At 36.4% G+C, this 24738-nt stretch overlaps 1 protein-coding gene across 1 annotated transcript; it reads left to right on the top strand.

Moving 5' to 3' along the window:
- Positions 1 to 6077: 6077 nt before the first annotated feature.
- On the top strand, positions 6078 to 16712 carry LOC128993501 (60S ribosomal protein L35a). Its single transcript, XM_054417453.1, has 4 exons — positions 6078 to 6173; positions 10714 to 11039; positions 13247 to 13405; positions 16635 to 16712. The coding sequence occupies exons 2-4, from the start codon at positions 10722 to 10724 to the stop codon at positions 16656 to 16658; spliced, it is 501 nt and encodes a 166-aa protein (XP_054273428.1). The 5' UTR covers positions 6078 to 6173; positions 10714 to 10721; the 3' UTR covers positions 16659 to 16712.
- The last annotated feature ends 8026 nt before the right edge of the window (positions 16713 to 24738 follow it).

The following is a 24738-nucleotide window of genomic DNA, read 5'->3' on the forward strand; positions in this document are numbered from 1 at the left end:
TTGGAGTTTGAATAGAAACTTGGTGTTTCTACTCTCATGACCCCAAATTGGTACAGCATACGCTAAGTGGGGGTAGATGAGGCCATAATATGCAGAAATCAAGACTTTGTAGTTTGTTGTGTGTTTCAGGCTGCGCAACACAAATATTCCTGAGCTTATCTTTCCTGAAATGCTTTCTATATGGCTCTTGAAACTGAGACCTTTGTCTAGGGTCAATCCCAAGAACTTAACACTGTCAGTTGGGTGAACCACTGTTTCATCTACGAAAAGGCTAAAACTCTTGTGGTGTTTGTTAGTTATGGAAAAGTGTATGAGTTGGGTTTTTTCAGGGTTTATGGTTAACAAGTTGTCATCAAACCATTGGACTAAATTGTTCGCCTCAGAAAAGGCACTCAACTCTAACCGATCGACATCGCAGCCAGAAACTGAAAGGGAGGTGTCGTCGGCAAAAAGTGTAGGTTTTGCAGCTGGAGTGGATGAAGGGAGGGAATTTATAAAAAGGAGGAATAGGACAGGCCCGAGTACGGAACCCTGAGGCACTCCCCTCACTATAGAGGACTTGACAGAGGAATATGGACGCAAAAGCCCGGTCTCATCCGCAGAACGAATCTCCACAAACTGTTTTCTGCCTTCAAGGTAACTCGAGATCCAGTTTAAGGCCAGGCCACGTATTCCCACCTCACTCATTCTCCGTAGCAGCAACCTGTGATCAACAGTATCGAATGCCTTACTGAGGTCGAAGAAAAGCCCAGCTGAGCAGTTTCTGGAATCAAGCTCATTTACTACTCCAGTTATGAAGTCATACATAGCTGATAGCGTAGACTTGCCCTTCAAGAACCCGTGTTGTTTCTTAGTAATTATATTATTACTCTCTAGGAATTTCCATAACCTAGCGACCATCACCTTCTCAAACACCTTTGAGAATGAAGAAACAATAGATATTGGTCTGTAGCTGCTGCATACTCGGGGGTTTCCTTTTTTGAAAATTGGTCTAACAACGGTCTCCTTTAGACCTCGGGGAAATGATCCAGATGCAAAGGAAAAATTTATAAGGTGGCACAGAGGTGTCAACAACTGCTTTGAAATGTTCTTAAGAAGCATCGGAGATATTTCATCTGCTCCTGCACTTTTTTTATTTTTTAGGTTTGATATGACCTTATTTATTTCCTCCTCAGTTGTTGGATAGAGGAACATTGAATTTGCAAATCCCCGGTCTGAACATCCTGTGAGACAACTCTGGCCAGCAGTGGATTTAGCCAAGTTCCCTACATTGGAGAAATAATTGCTAAATTTGTCACAAATATCATCAGGGCAGGTAATTAGCTTGCCATCTTTGCCTTCAAGAACAAGTTCACTTTTGAAGTCTTTGTTTGGTTTCTGTTTTGATTTTATGATATCCCAAATTGCTTTAGATTTATTGTCTGATGTTTCTATCTTATGAAGATTTGTTTGAGACTTAATATCAAGAATCATGCGACGGTATTGGTATTTCAGTTTTCTATAGTATATACTAAGATGGTGGGATGACTGAAGATGTTTGACTTGATTGTAAAGACAGTAGAGTTTGTTTCGTATGTCTAATACTTCCTTTGTCAAAGCCACTTTTTTTGCAGTTTTATGTTTTATTATTTTCAGTTTTTGGGGAAACGCAGCTTCAAAAGAATAAAGAATCTTAGTCATGAAAATATCAAACTTAGTATCCAAGTCTTGGGCAACATAAACGTCACTCCAGTTCTCCTTCGATATAAAACTTTTAAATAACTGTATATTAGTATATGAAAATGTCCTTGAACGACAAAACTGTTCTCTAGAAGATGGTTGGGCCAGATTGTAATATAAGGTGGCTATCTGTGCATGATGATCAGATAAACAAGGGGTTATGACTGAACAATCAACATTTGTCGCATTAGTGAATATATGATCAATAAGAGTATGTGAGCCATTTACTTCTCTGGTATATCCCTTAACAATATTTTTTAGTCCAAAAGAAGCCATCATTGTGACTAGTTTTTGGGTTATAAATGAGTCACACGATAGGTCAATATTAATGTCACCCATAACTACAGTTATTTTGTGTCGCTTTTGATACGTATTTAGACATTCTGTGATCATGTCAAGAAACACGTCATGTAGGTTAGAGGGAGGTCTATAAGCTGCCAGTAATAACATCTTGGCATTAGTATCAAGAGCCACGGACACTGCAGCAAGCTCACCAACACCCTCCTGAATAAAATCAGTGCAATCCAAAGCCTCACAAGTCAAGCCTGGCTTACACCAGATTCCTACACCTCCTCCCTTCATGGTAGTTCTGCAGTATGATGCAGCACAGCTGAAACTATTTAGTCTAGAGTGAACTATTTCCTCCGCTTTTAAGAAATGTTCGGTCAAACATATAATGTCTGGGTGTTCTTCGTCTATAAGGATTTCTAGTTCTTCTGCCTTATTTAACACACCTCTAATGTTTTGGTGCATCATTTTTAAACCTTTACCCTGATTCCCCATTCTCTGTTGAGATAGAGTGACCAAGGGACTCCTGGAGGTTTTCGGGCTTCCCCTAAAAAATGTTTGCTGGAGAAGGTACGACATTGAGTACGGGCCTTAGGTTGGAGTTGTTTGGCTTTTATTTTAGGATGGGTTTTTGGAAGTGTATGGGTCACAGCGACATGGTCAGGTTTGTGTGGAGGCTTTGGTTCTGGTTCATGTGGTGTAAGGGTTTCCATGGCTGGGTCAGAAAGATGGAGAGTTTGAGTGGTGGTGTCAGGGGTCTGATGAGTATGCAAGGACTCAAGTAGGATGTTGGCAAGGGCTGTCTTTCCCTTAAAGTTAAGGTGAAGGCCATGACGTGTGAATAAATTGCGAGACAGAGACTTTAAGGAAACAAAAACAACGTTTTTGTACTGGTTTGAGAGCAACAACAGATTATGGTTCATTTTTGAAATCTCACTGTTTAAGGCGGGATTGTCATACCTATTAGGAATACCGACCAGAAGGATTTTTGGCTGCGACACCTTACTGAAAAAGGAATTTAAATCTGATTCAAAATTGTTACAGCGGTCAAGGCTAACAATATTGTTTGTTCCACCAACAATAACAATCACATGTTCTCTATTTAAATAGTTATCTTTGTTTATATTTGACAACACTTGTTCCATTTTTGCATTTGGCATTACAGTGCCAGAGACAGTATATTTACTACTCAACTTATCACCTAGAATGCTTGAGACATTTCTTACATGACTATCACCATATATACTAATGCCTGGTAGGTTTTTATTTTTTCTGACAACAGTGATGGGAGGTGTTGTTTTGGAAGAGGACATAGAAGGGGTGACCTTAAAATGGTTAACTTTGCATGGGCCTTTACGACATATTATCTTTTTACTTCCCTCTTTTGTCTTAGACTTAGAGCTTGGGATTTGTCCAGGCAGATTAGTTGGTGTACACATACTATTGGACGGAAGTTCTTTAGGGCAATGGTCGGCAAGGATAGAGAATCTGTTGGATGTGATTGGTATACTGGGAGGAATGGAGGGGGATTTATTCGTTTTATTAGGAGTTCCGGCATTTCTACGGCCCTTAGATTTAACAATACTCCAGCTTTTTGAGTTGACTTTCTTTAGTCTTACAACTACATTTTCAGAGGAACTTATGTCTAATTTTTTTGCTCTGCTAAGGTTTGTCTGACTTTCTGTAGATACTCTAACAGACTGTTTTGATCTGTTTACAGGAAAAACAAATTGTCGAAACCACTCCAAAAAGTCATTATCTTTGTCAAACACAGAACAAAAGCCGTACAATATTAGCTTTGTATTTATTAAAACATTTAATCCACACTCAAAAGCATTATTTTGCTGGTAACAAGCTACAGGCTTTATGGAACAACCTAGTTTTTGTGCAATAACATTGGCATGTTTGGCATTGATGTCAGCTAAGGAGTCAAGATGGTAAGCCAACCTGCTCTTAATATCGCAAAACAAGAGACTCCAATGAGAGCCTTCGTCTTGTTCATCAATGGTTTTACCTCTACAACCTTTACCATTGCTTATGCTACAGAAAACAAAGTTATAGGCAGAATATTCGAGACTATTTAGCAGGTCGGCTACATCGGGAACACTGCCCAACTTCAGCAATTCAGTAACAGAGGGATCAATAAGTAGGGTCTTGGATTTGATAGTGATAGGATGATCCCTGAAGGAGGAAAAATAGGATTGTATGATGGAGTCGTCAAACCAAAGGGATGTGGACATGCATTTAGATGGAAGCTTGTCAAGTAATGATAAACTATCTAACTTAGATGTTAGGTTCTCATTTTTTTCAAGAGCTGCCTGAAGTTGCATAGTCAATGAATTTGAACGTCTTTCCAAATGAACAATTTGTTCTTTGAGTTGGATAATATTACTGTAGTTCTCAGAAGATGCTGATTCTGTGTCACAATTCACTTTAGGCAAGCAAAGTAAATTTTCTTTTTTATCTTTACTAAGTTTCGATCTAAGGTTGGCAACCTCTACTCTTAGAGACTCTATCTCACGACTTAAAGACTCATTTTTTTCAATGACAGTATCTTGTATATTGAAAGATTCGTTAAGCTCAGCATTTTTCTTCTTCTTAAACGATTCTACATACAGTTCAAGTTCTAAGTTTTTGTTGTACAACTCATCATTTGTTATCATAAGGTTTTTATTGGTATCTAATGCTACACAGATAGTATTTAGCAAGTCAGCGATTTTTACTGCTAAAGATCTACAATCTACATCAGGATGGTTACTTGAAAGAGAATTTACAAAGGAGGCAAGTTCCACTACAACTGTTTGAGTTTTAGCATCCAGATTACTATTGTCAATTGATTCAAGATTCATTGTGTCAACGCCGTAGGCCTAATAGAAAACCACAAACTAAAATCAGTAACAAGGCAAGTTTTATAAAAGATTTAAAGCTATTTTAAAACATATATTTAACATAAAATATAACATTTCCAGGTTAGTAGTAGTGCAACAGTTCCATCCCAGTTAGTTGAAGAGTTCAGCGTGATGTTAACAGTCTGTAATCCACGGAGAGACGAGGCACGTAAAGTTTATTGGAGCAGTACGCGCCCCTGCAGTTTTGTAGAAGCAAGCAGCAGAACAGAGCAGCGTAGCGTAGAGCATCCACAGTTGTCCAGGCGGAACGGCGGCGTTGAGAGGGATCGCAGGGTAATTTGGTGTTGTCACGTTGGTACAGCGGCGAACCAAACCAGCGTGCACCGGGGCTGATTTAACCGCTTTTCATGACTGTTCCACACAGACCAAACCACCCGACGTTGAGTTAGTCACTTTTCAACATTTATAAGTACATACCAAGTTCATCTGATATATTATAAATATGCATAGGAGTCCTCTCAATGCGATCAACACTACTGTTCCTCGCTGGAAAGTCCAATATAGTTAAAGTCGTGAATATTCAACGGAGCGAAGTAACACCCGTCTAACCAATGCAGACCAGGTCTGCCAACCCCTGCAATATTAGTAAATGTGCAGTTGCTGATAAATTACCGTCCCCGCCCCCCAATTAAATGTGCCGTTTATTTTTTGAATGTAAATTATTCCAAATTAAATTTCCTATTGTAATAAAACATGTTTCAAGTAAAAAAAAAATAATAATTTAAAAAAATCTTTCAAAAAGAAAATAAAAAAATATAATCCAAACTTTTAGGTAGTAGGTATGTGGTTGCAGTGGAACTGGAACGTTGTCAGTGATGCGCGGTTGCACCTAGACAGGAACGTGCACACTGCACAACATTCCACCACCTCGGGTATTTATGTGCAGAAAGTTGGAGAGGCACCTAAAGCGCCATTGACGCCATCTTTCAAGGTGGTGGGTTGTCACCTCTGACTTTAACGCCGATGTAAATAACTACTTTTATAACTTTTCTACTAACCAAAATCCACAAATTAACTCATTTTCATATTTTATTTGCATCAAAACATTTGCACGTTTGCTCAAACGCTTTCTTAAATATTGCTCTATTTATAGTATATAGCCATTAAAAATCATTTTTGTTAGCTTAACTTGCTTCCCTGTTTCCTTTTTATGTTGCTCCATCCAATCCTATCTGCTTCTGCTTTAACTGCTTTCTGCTATAGCTCCAAAAAAAGTTCTTCCGGTAGCCTTTCCCCGTTGTTATTTCTTCGGAAAAGGTACGTATACGTTAATATGTTCTATTTTAGCTTAATTTTGACAGCTTTAAAAGAGATATTATTGCCATTACTTTATTGTCAAGTTATTTTGAAACATATATGAGCTTTTTATAGTCTCAGGTTCAATTGGTTGTTTCGATTAAAACGGATTTTTATTCCGAGTTCTAGGTTAGAATCCAAACTTTTTAATGTTTAGCTTGAAACAAAACTCCATAGGGTTTTATTACCATAGATGATAGTTCTAGTTGTGTTTTTAAGTTCGTTCCTAAAACATTAAGAATACCTAAGTCTATTAAGTAAAATTTACATTTATAGCTAGGCCTAAGTTAAGTTACGGTACTGAAACTTAGGCCTATGTGTGCGTCCTGTAAACTTATTAAATTTTTACCCTTTTTCCCCAAACTAACTTAATTTAGGCCTTAACTCTTGAGTGGTCATCATTAAAAACATTAAAAGCTTAATATTGGATACGTCTTAAATAACTTAGGCCTTCTTCACTTTGATAAGTTGGAAAGTAGGCTATTTAGGCCTATACCTACCGGTATCTGCTAAGGGTGCGCTTGTTGGCAAGCGATTGTAAGCTCGAACCGGCGTGAGAAAAGTCATCATAGTATCAAGCGTGTGTGTTCACAGACAAAGCTTGTGCCGGCTAGCAAGCGCTTGTTAACTTACAAGTTCTGACAATCACGCAAAAACATTTCATACTTGTTTTCCGGCGCTTGTTGACCGAACCAGTCAGTTACAGACTTTTAACAGTGCAGTATGGATGTCGATGAGTTGATAGCTCTAATTTAGTATTTAGAGTTTACAATTTCCAAAAAAAGTATTACCCACGTATTGTGGTTTTTCTCTAGAATGTTCAATAACGTAACCAATCGGACAAATATACCATAAGTTATATGTAGACAAACACATTTAGGCTAATTCAATAGGCTACTAGTGTATACATGTTGCTCGAAATCGAGCAATTGCAAAGAAATAAAGTAGGCCCCTAACTTAAGATATTTAAAAACAAATACCTAGGCCTAGATTATTTAAAAACTAATAGAAGTCATAATTTCTGACGATGAGTTTAAAAGACTCATCTCATAGATTACGTACCTAACAGTTCCATATACCTAATCAACATTTCTTGTAAATATTTGATTATTTTTCAAAAGCTGATTTGGTTTTTTGGTGTAGGGCCTATTCTACAAATGTGCCTCTCTATCACGATTGTAGGCCTATTTGCTTCAATTGGCATTAATTTGGCTAGAGTTACTGTTATAACGTAAGTTATATTTACCTGAAAAATTAAGAATTGAAAAGCCTAATGTTTTTCAGATGGTTTTTTATTTCCCTTAAATGTGAATAAATGCAAATCCTTCAATGAAAATTTTACTAAGGTTTCCTGGATGTAGTAATTTTATTATAAAATCACTTGACTTTTATTAAAACATGATGAGGCGAACAATAGACTACAAGGTCGCTATTTAATGTCCTTGCTGTACCAGTTTAATTCAGCCTTAGAGGCTTTTACCTTTATTTTTGGATTTTACCTTTGTCAATCATCGTAAAGTTTTAAGTCCGTGTTTCCTACAAAATAGTAACACTTTGGCTTGTTCATTGTTTGTGGACATCTTCATATTGTAGGTGTTCATCATTATATAGGAGGTAAAATGTCTCAAACTGCCCAGGCTTCCTCGAATTTATACATTGTAAATTAAAGTAGTAAGTTAAATATTTAATTTCAACAAAATCAGTAAATGTACCCAATGCGTTTTGTTGAATTGAAAAATAAATAACAGCAATTAAATTATACAGCTGATCAAAATGTAAACAATTATGTTCTTCATAAGGATAACATGGGAACTTTCATAGCCACTGGGGCAGAGCCTAATAAACTTTTTCAAAAATGAAAGGCCAGTTAGCAAATCTACGCGACACGCTCTTTCGAATGAGACGTCAATGGATAAAATCGGTTAAAAAATGGTGGAGGAGTTCAACCGACAAAGTTTCATGTAGCGTATTAATTATATAGATTTATTAAGTGTTATATTTTTATGGATGAAACCTGTATACTTTTACTTTATTTACCTAGAAAATTAAAACATTTGAATATATCTCGCAATATTATTTGCATCATAATTAATCAGCTACATTTAGGTTCTATTATTGGTTCAAAAATTTGTTCTGGTGCATGGATAGGCTGCTTAACTTATGCCAATTCCCCCAAAACTTCACTAAGACACTTTCAATTTTCTTGAGGATATAATTAAACGTGGTTAACTCCATTCTCATATAAGAAAAAAACCTCACTTTGTCCAATTTCAATTGAGGAAATAGATGGTGGTATTCCCCGAACCTACCTCTTTCGCGGTTAATTGCATGAACACGTAATTTCCTTCTACGAATTTTTAATCCTTCATTTTAAATCAAAAATAACTCTTCATCACTTGAGGAAGATATTGTCTCAACCAGACTACACTGAGCTTGAAATGCAAGTGTTTGTTGTGAACACACAACAGCACGCTCAAGCTCTTGGAACAAGCGAAGAAAGTAAGTTACTTGTAACCAGCTTTCTTTGTGAACGCACCCTAAGAGTCTAGCCCAAGCAAATGTAGCCTGTTAGCCCATTGGAGACTTGGTTCTTAGTTCAATAGCATAGCCAAATAACAAATAAAACACATCAGCCGTTACGTGATAACAACCTTCAATGACGTAATAGGCTATTGTTATACTTTTTGTTAGGCTACCGGTACCTACTTGTTTTCTGTCTTATTACTTTTAGTTTATTCTTAAATAACTTTGTAAGTTAATTTTGTATTTAAAAATAAAATAAGTTTTAGCCTAACTCTTTAGAAACATTTCAATAAACTTGCATAAAAACTTAAGTTAGTAACTACGCAACAATTAATTATTTGAAAATTGTGGTTCCGTGATAAGTTTTTTGGACCTATTCAGCTGATGACGGAACCATTCCGTGATAAGTTACCAATGAGGATATACTTAAGCCTATACTTAAGTTAGGCCTGGGCTGAGTACTAGAACTGACAACATCTAAGGGAAGGCAGTGTCTAAACATCCTGGTAGCTAGGCAGTCTCTTTTAAATCCCAAATACCTAATTTTTAGGACAACTTTACAGTGTATCCATCCACTTGACCAAAAAAAATAATCCCACTTAGGCCTAGGCCTACTCCGGGTTGATAAATCCCGTTTAAGGTAGGACCCGCTTTTTAATTAGGCTAAGAATAATCCTGTTTTGTCCCTTATAATTTTTTGTTCTATCCTGAGTGTTAGCCTATATTTGACGCAGGCCTATTATGTTTAAATAGCCTAGTTGTTATAAAATATTGATAACTTATTTTATTTTGCTACACTCAATTTAATTGGTGTTAGTTTTTTTCTAAGTTTTTATTAAGTTAGAAAAATAATATAGTTGTCATAGCAGAAAAATCCTGTTTTGTACCACATACAGTTTTAATCCCGCTCATGGTAAGTTAACACGGTACTTGACCTGTTAAAGGGAACATTTATTATTATCAACCTGATTTTCTTCCATAGGCCCATATAGATTATTTTTGTTTTCTTTACGATCCATTCCTTCTGTTTTAATATCTTCAAACACATTTAAATTAAAAAATGACAACTGATCAACTAGGCATATATGTGGAGAATATAAAACGTAATTCTGAAATGTTACAGCAAGTTTGGTTTGTTATGTAAAGGTTAGTTTAGAACAGTTTCATTTTCATATATATATATATATATATATATATTTATTGTTGATATTGAACAATTTTTATTTATTTTAACTAAGCTGATGTCTCATTTGTTAATATCGATATATCGGATCGAAAAATAAAATATCATCGATGTATCGAAAAATAGGCCTAATCATTGATAGGCTAATAATAATGAATGTTCCCTTTAACAGGGAAAGACCTGCTACTGTAGGCTATTTTGAAAATAGCTTAACAAGTTTAGGCTTATTAATGTAAAACCATTGTTATGTCTAATGTTTCAACACCCGTAAAAAGACTCTGTGTGACCGATCGTGTAAAAAAACCATGAAGGTTTAAATAGCTCCTTGTTATTATATCCTACTGTAACTTACTAAACTAACTATTTAGGCCAAACAAATACCCTAAATCCATCAATGTTAGATTTTATCTAAAAAGCAGTATATTTTAGTGCCTAACAGTTTTTTTCTTATTTATTATAAAAAAAAAACGAGTGTCTAAGCAAAAAATTTGTAATTCAAGCATAGCCTACTGATGTGGTCTAAAAATGCTGTTTTCATCCAGGATAAAAATCCCACCGATGCCTACGCCCACTCCATGCTGTTTGAATTTAAACCTGCCACTCAAATTGAATCACAATTATGTTAGGCTTAGGCATAATTATTCTGTTTTGGTATTTTGATATGGCAAGTTTATTCAAAGGCTTATACAGGGTAGGCTATTATTTATTAACACTGTAAGAAAAAAAAACTCATAACTTTGGTAGCCTACTTTTGTTGAAGTTACACTAAGTTAAACTTAATCTGTGTTTTTTCAGACAATAGAATGGCTGATACTGCAAAACCAGCAGCCAAGCCCAAGGCTGAAAAGAAGCCAGTAGAAAAGAAAGTCGCTGAAAAACCTGGTGAGAAGAAAGCTAAAGTTGACAAGAAAGACAAAAAGTCCATTGAAAAGAAAGTCAAGCCTGTCAAGAGGAACATTAAGAAGCGTTATGGACGTTTGTATGCCAAGGCAATTTTCACTGGATTCAAGAGAGGGCTGCGCAATCAGCATGAGAACACAGCTTTGTTAAATGTTGAAGGCTGCACATCTAAAGCTGACAGCTGGTTCTATGTTGGAAAGAAGTGTGTCTTTGTATACAAGGTCAGTGTAAGCATGTGGATTAATTTAATATGATAAATAGGTTACATACCTCATAAATCCGACAAACAGCTAATTTTTATTGAAGGTCGTCGTTTCGGCTTACATGTAGACAACCTTCAATAAAAATGAGCTGTCAGACCACCCGTGTACATACTTTTACGACATTATTTAGCGGTTTTGAAAATACAGGGTAATTTTGTCAATAGCCTATGCAAAATAATTTACAAAAGTGGCCGCCATTTTGAAACCAATCGAGTTTTGTTTTCGCCAAAATGTTGCTCTATAGCCCCCCATACACGGGCGAACATGTTCGCGAGCATGCTCGTGACGGTGTTGGTGACGAACATGCTCGCCCGTGTGTGGGATCCGTCGCGGCGAGCATGTTGGGCTCGGCGCTCGGCTCGTCGGACTTGTCGAGCCCGAACACGAACATGCTCGCCCGTCTGTGGGGACGACCATATGTTCGAGAGCATGTTCGCCGCTGCAACTTGGGTAGAGATATGCTAAGTGATTCCATCGATGTAGCCGCTACTATGATTCCAGTTACACTCGTGGACTCATTACAAGTAACCGTTCCGATTCCAAACGATTACTTCGTTACCGCCATTACAAAGTAGCCGCAATAGACAGATTGCACTTGTAATCATCATGGTGTTGATCCTCTGATGTATTCCAGTTACAGTAATAGATTTAGAATCAATGTTTACAGAAGCTAAATAAATATTTTTTTGTGTTTGTAACGCAATAAATACAAATTTAAATGAGTTTACAAAATAGAGGTTTCATCAATTACAATTTGTATATTATTACAGAAATGTGTGCAATTAATTCTGTAGTAATTTGTCACAATTAAATAATTCTAAGAAAGGCTAGAATAAAACTAAGAGAAATGTTATTTGCACAACGATGGAATTTTAACCAACATTATTTTCAAACCATAGCGGATGAATTTAATCCGATAACTTAAGGCCTGGCACACACAATTCAAACGACCGGAAATTCGCTTAGTTGACAGGTTTGCTGCAGCGGGGGTATTATGGTACTTACTAAATAACCAGGTGGTCGATTTTTAGATCGGCCGATTACAAAATCGGCCAAAAATAAATCGCCCCTGATTTGTGTCTAATAAATAATGCGTATGCTGCAAAAAAAAAGCAGGAGTAGGCTAAATACACACAACTTAAGACTGTCACAGAGCACAAGAAAAGCAAGAATAGGCCTAGGAACCGCTACCAAGCGACGAGCATGCTCGTCCGTCTCTTGAAAACGCCAAGCATGTTCGCGAGCATGCTCGTCCGTCTGTTGACAACGCCGAGCATGTTCGCCAACATGCTCGCGAACATGCTCGCCCGTGTATGGGGGGCTTAAGCAAGACCTTTCTCAAAATGTACAATTCCTCATAGGCCTAGGTTGTCATGAGGAAACTTTTTGAGATTCGAACCCGTGCCCTTAATTTCTGGAACACCATGTACTTGGATCATGTTCTAAGTATTTTTAAATGGATTTTTTGTATAGGATTTAGGGGGAATAATTTTATTTTTATTTCATATGTTCCTATTATATTTTAAGGAGATACTGGAAAAATATATGAAAGTGTTTATTGTACGCTTATTGGGAACGGAGAAAAGTCATAAAGATGAAAGAATTATTTTATATAGCTTGGGCATTTTCAAGATAGAAACGTCAAAACTGGTATAAATAAAATAAACGCCATATTGAAACGGCTTGAGATATTGGAACGAAACTTTGTAAGCTTTTTTTACCTATTAAAATACACATTTATACAAATTTTAAAATTTCTTATCATGAAAAATTTCCAAGATACAAAATAATTCTTAAAAAAAAATCACAAACAGAAATCTAGGCATTTTAGACCCATACTTATACCTATGGCATTTTATGTTTGTCTTAGCCCAAGGAACAAGTCCACAAAATATGTTAAGACAATTTGGAAACACCCTGTATTTTGATCAAACTTGGCAAATTTATTTATTTCATACTTAACTATTAACATTTTATTAAAAAACACACTTTATTAGTTTCCTTTTAGCAGCAAACCTAGGTACTCGTTAAACCTAATGTTATTTAATTGAAAATCGATTCAGACAAATGGAAATTCGCGTAGTCGGCAGGTTTTCTACGGCGGGGGTATTTTATATTCAATTTGTCAACTCGTGTGTCACTGATTTGGCTATGATGATTTGTAGGCCAAGAACCGCACTCCTGTTCCCGGCCACACAGGCAAGAAGACCAACGTGAGAGCAATCTGGGGGAAAGTGACGAGGCCGCACGGTTGCTCTGGCGCTGTCAGGGCTAAGTTCAAGCGCAACCTGCCTGCCATCGCTATGGGCAAGAGGATCAGGATTGTAAGTATTATTAATTTCTCTGACAAGTCATTTATGGGTTGTAGAACTCATACTAGATTGAACATGATCTTCCTCTTTGGCTCTAGATACCCAAAAAATATTACGATTTTTAGTTCTAAAATAGGGTAGAATAAGGCAAAAGCTAGTCACAGGGTGTCTAGTTTATTTTTATTATAAAATTCAAGACTAATTCCAGACTTTTCAAGACTAATTCCAGATTTTTCAAGACTAGTTTTTTCAACAATTAGTGGGTGTTAGTGGGGTGTTGTTCAAAATGTATCGATTCTCGATTCTTGATAGCTTAACCAAATGTTCTAAATAATACTACACCAACCCCTGTCTTTGTCATAAAGTAGTATTATGATAATGTGGTGTTTTCAAGTAAAGAAATAATGCAGCAATACAAAATTCTAACTAGCCAATTTGGTTTTTTTTATCATGAAATCTTCCGCGTACCGTACGTTTAGACATCATCATTGACTGCAGCGGTTACAGAAACGTGATCGTCGTCGTCCGCGATCACGGCAAAATCATGAACATTTTCCGCGGCCTTGTAGACATCATCGTCGTCACCTGCAGTCACGGAAACGTCATCGTCGTTGTCCGTGATCGCGACAAAATCATGAACATTTCCCGCGGCCGAGCAGATATCATCGTCGTCGTCCGCGTTCGCGGAAACGTCATCGTCATCTCCCGCGGTCACGGAAACGTCATCGTCGTCGTCCACGATCGCTACAAAATCATGAACTTTTCCCGCGGCCGAGCAGATATCATCGTCGTCTCCCGCGGTCACGGAAACGTCATCGTCGTCTCCCGCGGTCACGGAAACGCCATCGTCGTCGTCGTCCACGTTCGCGGAAACGTCATCATCGTCTCCCGCGGTCACGGAAACGTCATCGTCATCTCCCGCGGTCACGGAAACGTCATCGTCGTCATCCGCGTTCGCGGAAACGTCATCGTCATCTCCCGCGGTCACGGAAACGTCATCGTCGTCATCCGCGTTCGCGGAAACGTCATCGTCATCTCCCGCGGTCACGGAAACGTCATCGTCATCTCCCGCGGTCACGGAAACGTCATCGTCATCTCCCGCGGTCACGGAAACGTCATCGTCATCTCCCGCGGTCACGGAAACGTCATCGTCGTCATCCGCGTTCGCGGAAACGTCATCGTCATCTCCCGCGGTCACGGAAACGTCGTCGTCGTCTCCCGCGGTCACGGAAACGTCATCGTCGTCGTCCGCGATCGCGGCAAAATCATGAACATTTCCCGCGGCTGTTTAGACATCACCGTCATCTCCCGCGGTCACGGAAACGTTATCATCGCCGTCAGCGATCACGGCAAAATCATGAACATTTCCCGCGGCCGTGTAGACATCATTGTCGTCTCCCGCGGTCACGGAAACATCATCGTCATCTCCCGCGGTCACGGAAACGTCATCGTCGTCTCCCGCGGTTTCGGAAACGTCATCGTCGTCGTCCACTATCGCGGCAAAATCGTGAACATTTCCCGAGGCCGTGTAGACATCGTCATCATTGGATTTCGCGGTTACGTAAACGCAAGATGACGATCGCGGCAAAATAATGAAAATTCCCGACTTTGAAATCAAATTTAAGACTAAATCCCGACTTTTCAAGACCATTTTGAAATTCAATACTAATTCCCGACTTTCCCGATTTTCCCGACTACTAGACACCCTGTAGTCAGGTTTGTCCCTTTTACAACTAAAAATCGTAATATTTCAGCTATTTCTTATTCAATCTTTTTGAACTTGGTATCGCTTGATAGATAATTTAAAATGCTAAATTTAATTGTTCTTGGCATTTTTTCATAAAACCAGCCTTTTTGAGTAATTTAAGTTTAAAAATGTTAAATGGCCGCCATTTTGAAATTTTAGGTTGAATCGAGATTAACCTTTTTTCTAACACGGGTTTCATTTACCTTAACATACATACCAAGTTTCATAAAGATCAATTTAAAATATTTAAAGATAAAAATGTTTAAAATGGCGGATATCTGGTTAACAAAGTGATTTTGAAAAAAAATTTATTCTTGATTTTCTCTTTATTTTGACCCAAGGAATCATTAGGTAAAATATATCCCTACCTTTTTTGAACACTCTGTATATACATTTTACATAATAGGAACGTATTGCCATCAACATAGCTTAACACCCCAGGAAACATGTCTGCTTTGTCCTATATTACCCTTCAGGAATTTTAAATTATGCCCATAATCTCCCACTACCTTTGCTACCTTATGGATAACTCTACAAGCAGTAGACTCTGACACATGGAGAAGATATCCAGTTTCCTTGTTAAGAGTCCCATAAAAAAAACTTAGCACAATCAATACTTGTTTCCATTTCGGAATGCTGTGTGGAGCTCTTTCATTACAAACTTCTAATCCTGAAGACAGTAAATGTAATATCTTTTGAAAAATGGAATCTATCCTGAAACTCTTCATCAGATAACCTGAGAAATGGGTTAAGCGCACAACCAAGATGCCTTGGTCTACGTCGTGTGGTCTACCTTGGTGCTTGTAAACGACCATTAATCCAAATTATCTAGGTATTCCATGATAACCATGGGCACAAACCAACTTTAAAACAACAACTGAGGCGTTTGTACTCTGTTAAGTCTAGGATCTAATTTAAAATCCTGCCCTTGGCGAGGATCTAAAATCGTACTGTTTTAGATCCTAGACTTAACGAATTTTGCTAAATCCTTGACTCGGAGAGAGACGAGAATCTAAGTCCTGGATCCACTTGGAAAGTCAAATTTTCAGAGTCTAAAAGTTCTGGATTTGCCAACGACCTGACTCGGAAGTCATTTTGTTCACTCCAAAGTCTAAAGACGGCTCAAGTCTAGAACTTAGCTAAATCCCGAGCTCTCGGAAACTGGCCCTTAAAGTTAAATAAACAGCTGAAATTTCGGTTATCCCAAATTACCTCTCCCCCCATTAATTTCAGTTCTGAGAGTTTTTAGTATAAAGTACCTAGGGACTGATCTTTGCTTGGGGAAAATCGTACGTTTATTCTGAAAGCAGTCTTAGTATTGCCGATACATTAATCTATTCCTAAACTCCACACTGCTCGCCTTCCTGTATTATTTTATCGTAAGTTGAATGCTTGAGTTTGATAAACTGTGAATCTATATAATGAACATTGTTCTGAAGTTAAGATGATCGTGTTTCCTTTTTTATAGGCTAATTGTTAACTTTTTTGTTTCAGATGCTGTACCCCTCTCGCATCTAATGCCTATTTTATTGTACAACTTTTAATTTTCAATAAAAACATAAAAGACCATAAGTTGTTGCTTATTTGAAGTTGTATACCATTATTTTATTACTTGTTCTTCAATGAATTGAGCTTCTAGTGAAATTTCTTGTTAGTTACAGAGTGGGAAAAACTTAACAAAATTTGAAGTAAATAAGGTATAAAATTAAATCACAGCACTGCGGACCAGATATTGTTAACCCTTGACCTAGGTAAGATATTTCTGTGTTATTACGTAATTTCATATAAATAGCTGTTCTCTTAAAAGAAGATTGTATGTAACATTATTCATCGCTGGCTTTTAAACCAAGCTTTATTTTTCTTTTACCAACTATAACCACTATTTTGTCCAATTTTGCATAGAGTAGTAGTAGGTTGACACAGTTTACTAGCTAAGATCGAACTGACAGGCTAAGCTCTCTCAAAGTGTGCGAGGTAAATCAGGCAACAGCCCTGCCGAACACATACTATGGTTTTTATAACAAAAGTAGTGACTGGGAAGTAACTTCCGAGATGCGCCCGATGGAAGGTTAAAACATTTATTTTATATTCAATAGGGCCTACTTAATTTTTATATTGACCCTTTAAGTGCCACGCAACGATATACAACATTTAGTTTAGCCCAGAACATCCGAAAAATGCTTCACGATATATAGTCATCATCGTTGATATATCATCATTGACTTCAGTAGTCTAAACCGAAAAATACATCCAACCGAAAAGTACATTGCAACAATATATCGGGCTTTCGACCGTGTGAGTTTTAATGGGCATAGCTGTTGACTTAGCTGTTATTTTAAAACAACGATGATTTAATACAATTTCTCATACGGTTCCCACTTTTCAGACGTAACTAGTAAAAAATTTTGGCTCTTTTCGGAAAGTACCAAAATAAATTTCTGGCACCCAAAGGGTTAATACAAATTTCAAATGAGTTTTTCATTGCTAAAGTAGATACAGTAGAACCTTGATGGTACAACGTGACCTGTTCACTTGATGGACAAGGTAAAAATAGCCTTCTTGTTGTTTTCATACAATGCAAAAACTAGATACTTTTTAAACTACCCTTACATTAACATTTTTCTTTATAACATCCAAAGTGGAAAGTAGTAACAACTACTCAAACTGGTCATCTTCCTTGTGTTGCTTTTGTTTTTGGGTAATTATTAAAATATTACTAGAAATCTGTGTGCAATATTATATTTCACAATATAATAGACATAATAGACACAGCAAAAGGACATTTAATGACCTTTTTTACTTGGCGTTTTCGGGTGTTTTGGTTTTGTTGGTAAAGGTGGTGATGATGGCAGGTCTTATGGAATTTGCGTGCCGTGCCGTCTTTGCATCTTTGTCGAAAGATTCTCTTTTGATTAATCGACTTTAACCTAAATTATTCTTTAAATTTTTTATTTTACGTTCTATATAGTAAAAAATTGATTTTGCTTAAATTGAATTCTGAATATTAAAATGGACGCGTTGCAGAAAGTCAACAGTTCCGGAAGGTCAAATAATTTATACCTGTGCCGCTAGGTCAAAAACTACAATGTTTGCAGTGTCTGTAGATCAAAAATCTCAGTAAGTCAAATAGTACAGTCCGGGCTAAAAACGTAGTCTATGTTAAAGCAATTGACTTATTGGGAATTTGACCTAATGCAACAGCAGTTTTAATATAACAAAATAAGATAAAATATAAGTTCAGTTTCGCTGAGTCAACAGTGCCGGAAGGTCAAAAGTATAATCTGTTAAAAACAACGATAGTCGCGCATGACTTCAATAATTTCGTGTTTTGGTGTACTTAAAGTTGTGCTAAAATTTTGAAATTTGGCACAGAGCTTCTTGGTTAGTCCTACTCGATTACTATTTTGTTGGAACTCTAAACTATTTACCGATCTAATTAATAAAAATTGATTTTTATGGTGAAATGGTTTTAAATCGTGATTTCTAACATGAAAAAGTTAGCATGCGAGATTTTTTTTTGTTTTTGGGTTGGAGAGGTTTTGTCTGTGGCAAAGTTGCAGCCAAAAGTGTGATGCGTAAAATGTATTTTTTTGAATTTTTTACAATCAGTGGTTCAATAGATAATTTGGGTTGAAGAGGACGGCAAATTTAGCATTTCGCAACGCATGGAAAGAACTACATCGTACGATGCGACTGCTGAGTGGACTTTTAATTTACAGTTCTAAGGACAAGAAAAAGATGAATATACAGATCAGCAGTACATTCATATTATTTATAAAACATCTTTCTGTATTACCAGCTTACATTTTTCACTTATAAGAATACATCATAAACAGGGTGTTAAAATAAGCGGGGAGATACTTTACGTAGTAATTCCTTGGGTTAAAATAAACAGAAAATCAAGAATAACATTTTTTCCAAAATTGTTTCGTTAACCAGATATCCGCCATTTTGTATTTTTTACATACAAATATTTATCTTTACACTTTTCCAACCGATGTTTATGAAACTTGATATGTGTGTTAAGGTAGGAGAGACCCATGTTATAAACAATGATTCATCTCGATTCACCCTAAAATTTCAAAATTTAACACTTAAATACAATATAATATACTTTACTACACCACAATATTTACGTACCTATCACCATAAATCTTTAATAAAATAAAACGTTCACATTTTTAAAATCCAAAGTAAATCAATATAATCTTTCTTTTTTGAAAAATATAGTAAAAAATAAGGCGATGTTAAAATAATGACAGGCGAGTTTCGATCTGGGTGTTTCAGGTTTGGGGTCCGCGGAATTGGCTAACTCTGGAACTCGCTAACCCCATGTTAAATGCCCTATCTTCAAATTTGGTCGATGAGAGGAACTCGCTAACTTGTTCGGTTTCGGAATTGGCTAACTCCGGAACCCGCTAACCCGCTCTAGAGCCGGGTTAGCGAATTCCGTCCTCGTACGGAAGTCGCTAACTCGGTCCCTCGGCGGAACTCGCTAACTCCCAATCAGAAGCCTCGCGGGCCGTCCAATGGGAGCCAAGCACGAATATTTTGGGCCAGTGTTGCCGAAAGTGTAGTACCTATATCGTATCGGCACCATAATGTCGTATCCTACGCTTAATTAGGAGTAAGAGCAACGTAGTCGATAAAATAAATATATTTTGAAGTATGTTTAACCACAGAGAAGTTCTTATGATTATTAGGGTGGAAAATGCATTATATTCTTACCATAGACTAACCAACACAAGTAAACTTTACATCCCATTGTAAACTTTGAAGCTCGTTTTTCGTGTCTAGTTCATGTCCGGTGACACTGATCGCTAGTGTCGACAAAATTGTGTTTCTATTATTTTATAGTTAACTTCATGATTTGTTCCTTACTGTTTGGTTATATAACTAGGGGGCGTGTTATTAGTTGTGATTAGAATGTTTTATTTGGTTAAATGAGGTTTTAAATTACTGAAAACAAGAAACAATTGTAAACAAAACACGACCTCTAAAGACAGTACACCGGACAGAACTAACAATACAACTGTCTTCAGATCATCCATAAGGATGAGAAATGTACTAATATAAGGGAGTATGTTTTATATGTGGGTTTCTTACTTAAATAGTAGCTTATTGGTATGAAAAAGATAAAAATGCACATTTAATTTGGATCTATTACATGTTATGAAATATCTATTTTCGTAGTCCGCCATTTGTTTCTTTTATTCGAATAAATACCATTTTGTGAACTTCTGCAAATAAAATTTTTGAGTTCGTATTTTATATACTGGGCTTGTAGTAACCTTAAATCATAAATCATAATAACATTTACACGTTAAACGTCATTACAGAATTACATTGTAGTGGTTATGTATTTTTAAATAGAGCTATTGAATTTAAATAAATATTTATCAATACATTATAAAGTGGTAGGCCTAATGTATTCATGGATTGCATTAAAAGTTAGTCTATGCATAAATACAACTTGTAAATTTCTTTTATCGTAGGCTATTAGTGTAGAACCCGGGTCATCCTCTTAATTTTGTTGAATTAATATTAATTTTACGTCTTTCAGTAGGCTTACTTTTTAAAAGTCTGGAGTTTTTTTCCAGGCTGATTCTATCTTATCCAAAAACAAAGCTATTGTCTATTGTGTAGCTCAGTACTGGGGAACGGTGAACCGAGCAATTGCTTGGTATAGTTTATATCGTTTGTGAAAGCAATATAAAGGAAACCCAACACTCAAATCAGGAAATCCGTCAATTAGTTTATTAAAAATCGTGAATTAAAATAACCCTGTCACGTTTTATTATATGAATATTATATCTTCTCCTATTTTTTACTAGTGGTGCTTAGGTGTACAATCTAAAAACTGTTTTAAAACATGTAACATTATTGCTAAAAAATTCAACACATTTTAGAATTAGGCAACTATTTACTAGTAGGCCTACAATACTTTGGTTCAAACTATTAGGCCTAGATAAAAACTTAGTCTATGTCATCATATTTGTACACGTAAGTTGGACGGTTCAACGACGAACATTTAATTTAAAATCTATGAATTAATTATGAAAGTTACGATGGTTGATGACTGTATTAATTAATGGTTTTGGTTTATTACGACATTACAATTAAATCTGTTTTCCGTGTTTAAGAACTTGCGTGTATTTTAGCTTATTTTCGTAGAGGTTTAATTATTTATTACCAATTAAACTAAATTTTGAATATTTTTCATATTCTATTATTTTCTTTTATACTGATGGCATTTATATTTAAGATCGAATTCATAAACATTTAACTGGCCATTGTACAGTTTAATAAAAAACACTTTTTCATGATTTTTTAATTGTCTTTTAATTACTTTGGGCTAGTTATCTGTTAAAAGTGGAATTGATAACAAAAAAATAACATTTACTGTATCTTTATAGACACTGACATTTTGAAATACGGCAGTGTACGATTATTTTGTCGTACAAGGTTGGCAACGCTCCGAGCAGTGGGCGCGGCCGGGTTAGCGACTTCCAGAGTTAGCGAATTCCGCCGCGAGACAAAATCGAGTTAGCGGGTTCCGGAGTTAGCCAATTCCTGACTGAGACGGTTAGCCAGTTCCAGAGTTAGCCAGTTCCGCCACACGACCGAGTTAGCGAGTTCCTGAGTTAGCCAATTCCTACCTCTCCAGGTTTGAACCTAGGAGGATTTAACATTAATTAACATTAATGTTTAATCCTCCTAGGTTTGAACTGATTGAGAGGAATACATGAAACCGAAGAGGGGAGGTAGCAACAAGGGCACTAGTACTTATTAGTGTCCAATTACAATTTGATGGATTGAACCAAAAACCTTTTCTATTTCACTTATTTTCAGCTGTTAAATTTCAAACAATACGTTGTAGCTACATCATCATCATCGTTTGAGTTTGGGTTTTACCGTTTTCACATGAACAGCGGTTACCCGGTATATAAGGAACTAGGTGAAAGCCGTCGAAATCGACGGTTGGGGGCCTCCTTGTTTATATGGTCGTGTGGCTTCATTGGCAACAAATAATGCAAATCAAATAGCAATATGGCATTTTCAAAGAGACTTAAATTGGCTGTTACGTAAATATTGACGTTTACATGCATTGTTAATCAACTTATAAAGGATAATGTGATCTAGTTTAAAAGAAATATGACCTTGCTGTCATGACAGTTGCTGTTTAAATAGTATTTACTCTTCCAGCCAAAATATCGTGTTACTTTCAATGATGTTACCAACCCAGTGGGCCACGGTCCGTAATATAGGCCACTGCAAATAATGTGTCAAGATAGGTACCATTTTATGCAAGGTTTTTGTGTTTTGATGTTATTAGACACGATAAGAGCACACTGAACTTCTTCTGCAGATGAATAACTGTTGGAGAAATATAAGCCGATTCATAAATTAATGTCACAATGCGAGTTTGAGCATTTTGTAACTATGTGAGAAAGTTACATAGTATTTCTTAGACTGCTGCTCAGTGCACTTTAGAATATGTTTTTTAGAGATAAGTTAAATTATTTTCGTTGCTGAGTAGCACTAGTAAACATGCACAACGCTTTTTCGTTAGCCTAATAACATTCAAAGGCTCTCTAAGAGTTCAAGAAAATAACATTGCAAATACTTCCTTTGGACAATTCAGTAACTCTCAATAAATGAACACCCATATTTTATCATGCTTTCGGATAGAATATGCAATTTAAAAAATTTTTTATACTCGACATTTTTCGATAAACACGCTCGTTTAGGAGTTACAGCCTATGGAAAAATGACTTCCGGTGTACATTTTACATCATGTAGCGCCTAAACAAGTAGGTTTATAGCGAAAATGTAAAGAGTAAAAAAGTCTTAAAATTGCATCCACATTCCAAAAAAAACATACATTTTTTTAAAAATATTCATTACCTATATTATTTCAATATTGGCGGTCATTTTCTAAAAGGGCGGCAAACTTGAAAAGTGGAAAACTGTTTATTTTATAGTCTTTATGGAATGTAGATGCAATTCTATGACTAATTTACTTCTTGCAATTGTGCTCTAAACTTACTCGTTTAGGAGCTACATGATGTAAAATGTACACCGGAAGTCATTTTTCCATAGGCTGTAACTCCTAAACGAGTAGGTTTATCAAAAAAGTGTCAAAGATAAAAAAATTTTAAATTGCATATTCTATCCGAAAGCATGATAAAATATGGGTGTTCCAGAATAAATTTCTAAGTTGACCGCCATTTTGGAAAATGGCGGCTGAATTTCCAAAAACTAAAATCATATTTTAACTGCCAAAAAAATAAAGGAATGTCCCCCATTTAAAGTATTCTCTAATACTTACAGTTTCCGATTACCCAATGGTGGGGGGCCTCCTTGAGTTGATCACCCTGTATATATGAATTTAAACGGATGGTGTTTTTGGCCTCTAGGGACCTCAAAACGAAAAATTAAATCGGTCCCGGGTCCAGGTGTTATTTGCTATATGCGAAATTCGCTAAAAACCTAATATGTAGTTCTATAGAATAACTAGCTGTACCCGCGGGCTTTGCCCCGTTAAACTTATTAATTTTCAAGATGAGCTCGTTCGCATGGCTCAATCACGTCCTGGTTGAAGTTCGTTCGCTACGCTCACTCACCTTTAGGTTGGAACTCGTTCGCTGCGCTCACTTGCCTTGGGGATAGCTCGTTCGCTACGCTAACTCGCCTCCAGGTTGAAGGTCGTTCGTTTCCCTTACTCACCTTTTGGTTGGAAATTAGCTGTTGTCATAAATTGTTTAATTGGCACAGCTGTTAAGATTCATTAATTCCTGTTAAATATTAAATATGAAAAATCATAAGGTTAACGTGGGAAACCCCAGAGCCACTGGGGCGGAGCCCGAATGCCCGAACATAAAAAAAATTACTTAGTTTTCCTATTTAATGCCCAAAGAATCGGTGTATCGAATTTCAGCCTCCTAGGTAAATGGGAAGTGGGAGAATTAGTGATGATAAGTGAGTGAGAGCACAGAAAACATACTACTATAAACTATAACTATACTATAAGGTTATAGTAATATGTTTTCTGTGGTGAGAGTGAGTGTGTCAGTGAGGGCTTTGCCTTTTATAAGTATACATAGTACATTCAACCACCTGTTAGTAAAAACAAATTATATTGGACTAAAACAAATCGATGATTACAAAGAATGCTTTAAAAAATAATTTGAACATTCTACTACTGTATTTTACTATGCATATTTAATTAATCTGACATCCTCGTACCGAAGAATTGAATGCATCAATGGTCAGCATTACACATAGTATAAATAAGTCAACCATTAGTATGTATTTGAATTTTTTTCTAAATGCTGAATTTGTGTCACAAATACTGAATGTTACAGCTGTTATGTTAAGCAAATTATATTGTACTAAAAGCTAGCTAGAAGCATTGACTATTGGAGAAGGTTAGCATCGGCTATAGACTTTTTAAAAACTAAAACTTAATTTCTAAAAAACTGGGACCCTAATTTAAAATTATGGCTTTGACATTCCTTAGTTCTCAAAATTATCTTTCTTTGAACACAAAAATAATGAAAATCCGTCGACTGGTTGATTCAGAATCGTGAAAAAA

The sequence above is a fragment of the Macrosteles quadrilineatus genome, unplaced genomic scaffold (genome assembly GCF_028750875.1).
Source record: "Macrosteles quadrilineatus isolate MER2022 unplaced genomic scaffold, UCM_ALF_1.0 Scaffold_4__1_contigs__length_99947679, whole genome shotgun sequence".
NCBI classification, from domain to species: domain Eukaryota; kingdom Metazoa; phylum Arthropoda; class Insecta; order Hemiptera; family Cicadellidae; genus Macrosteles; species Macrosteles quadrilineatus.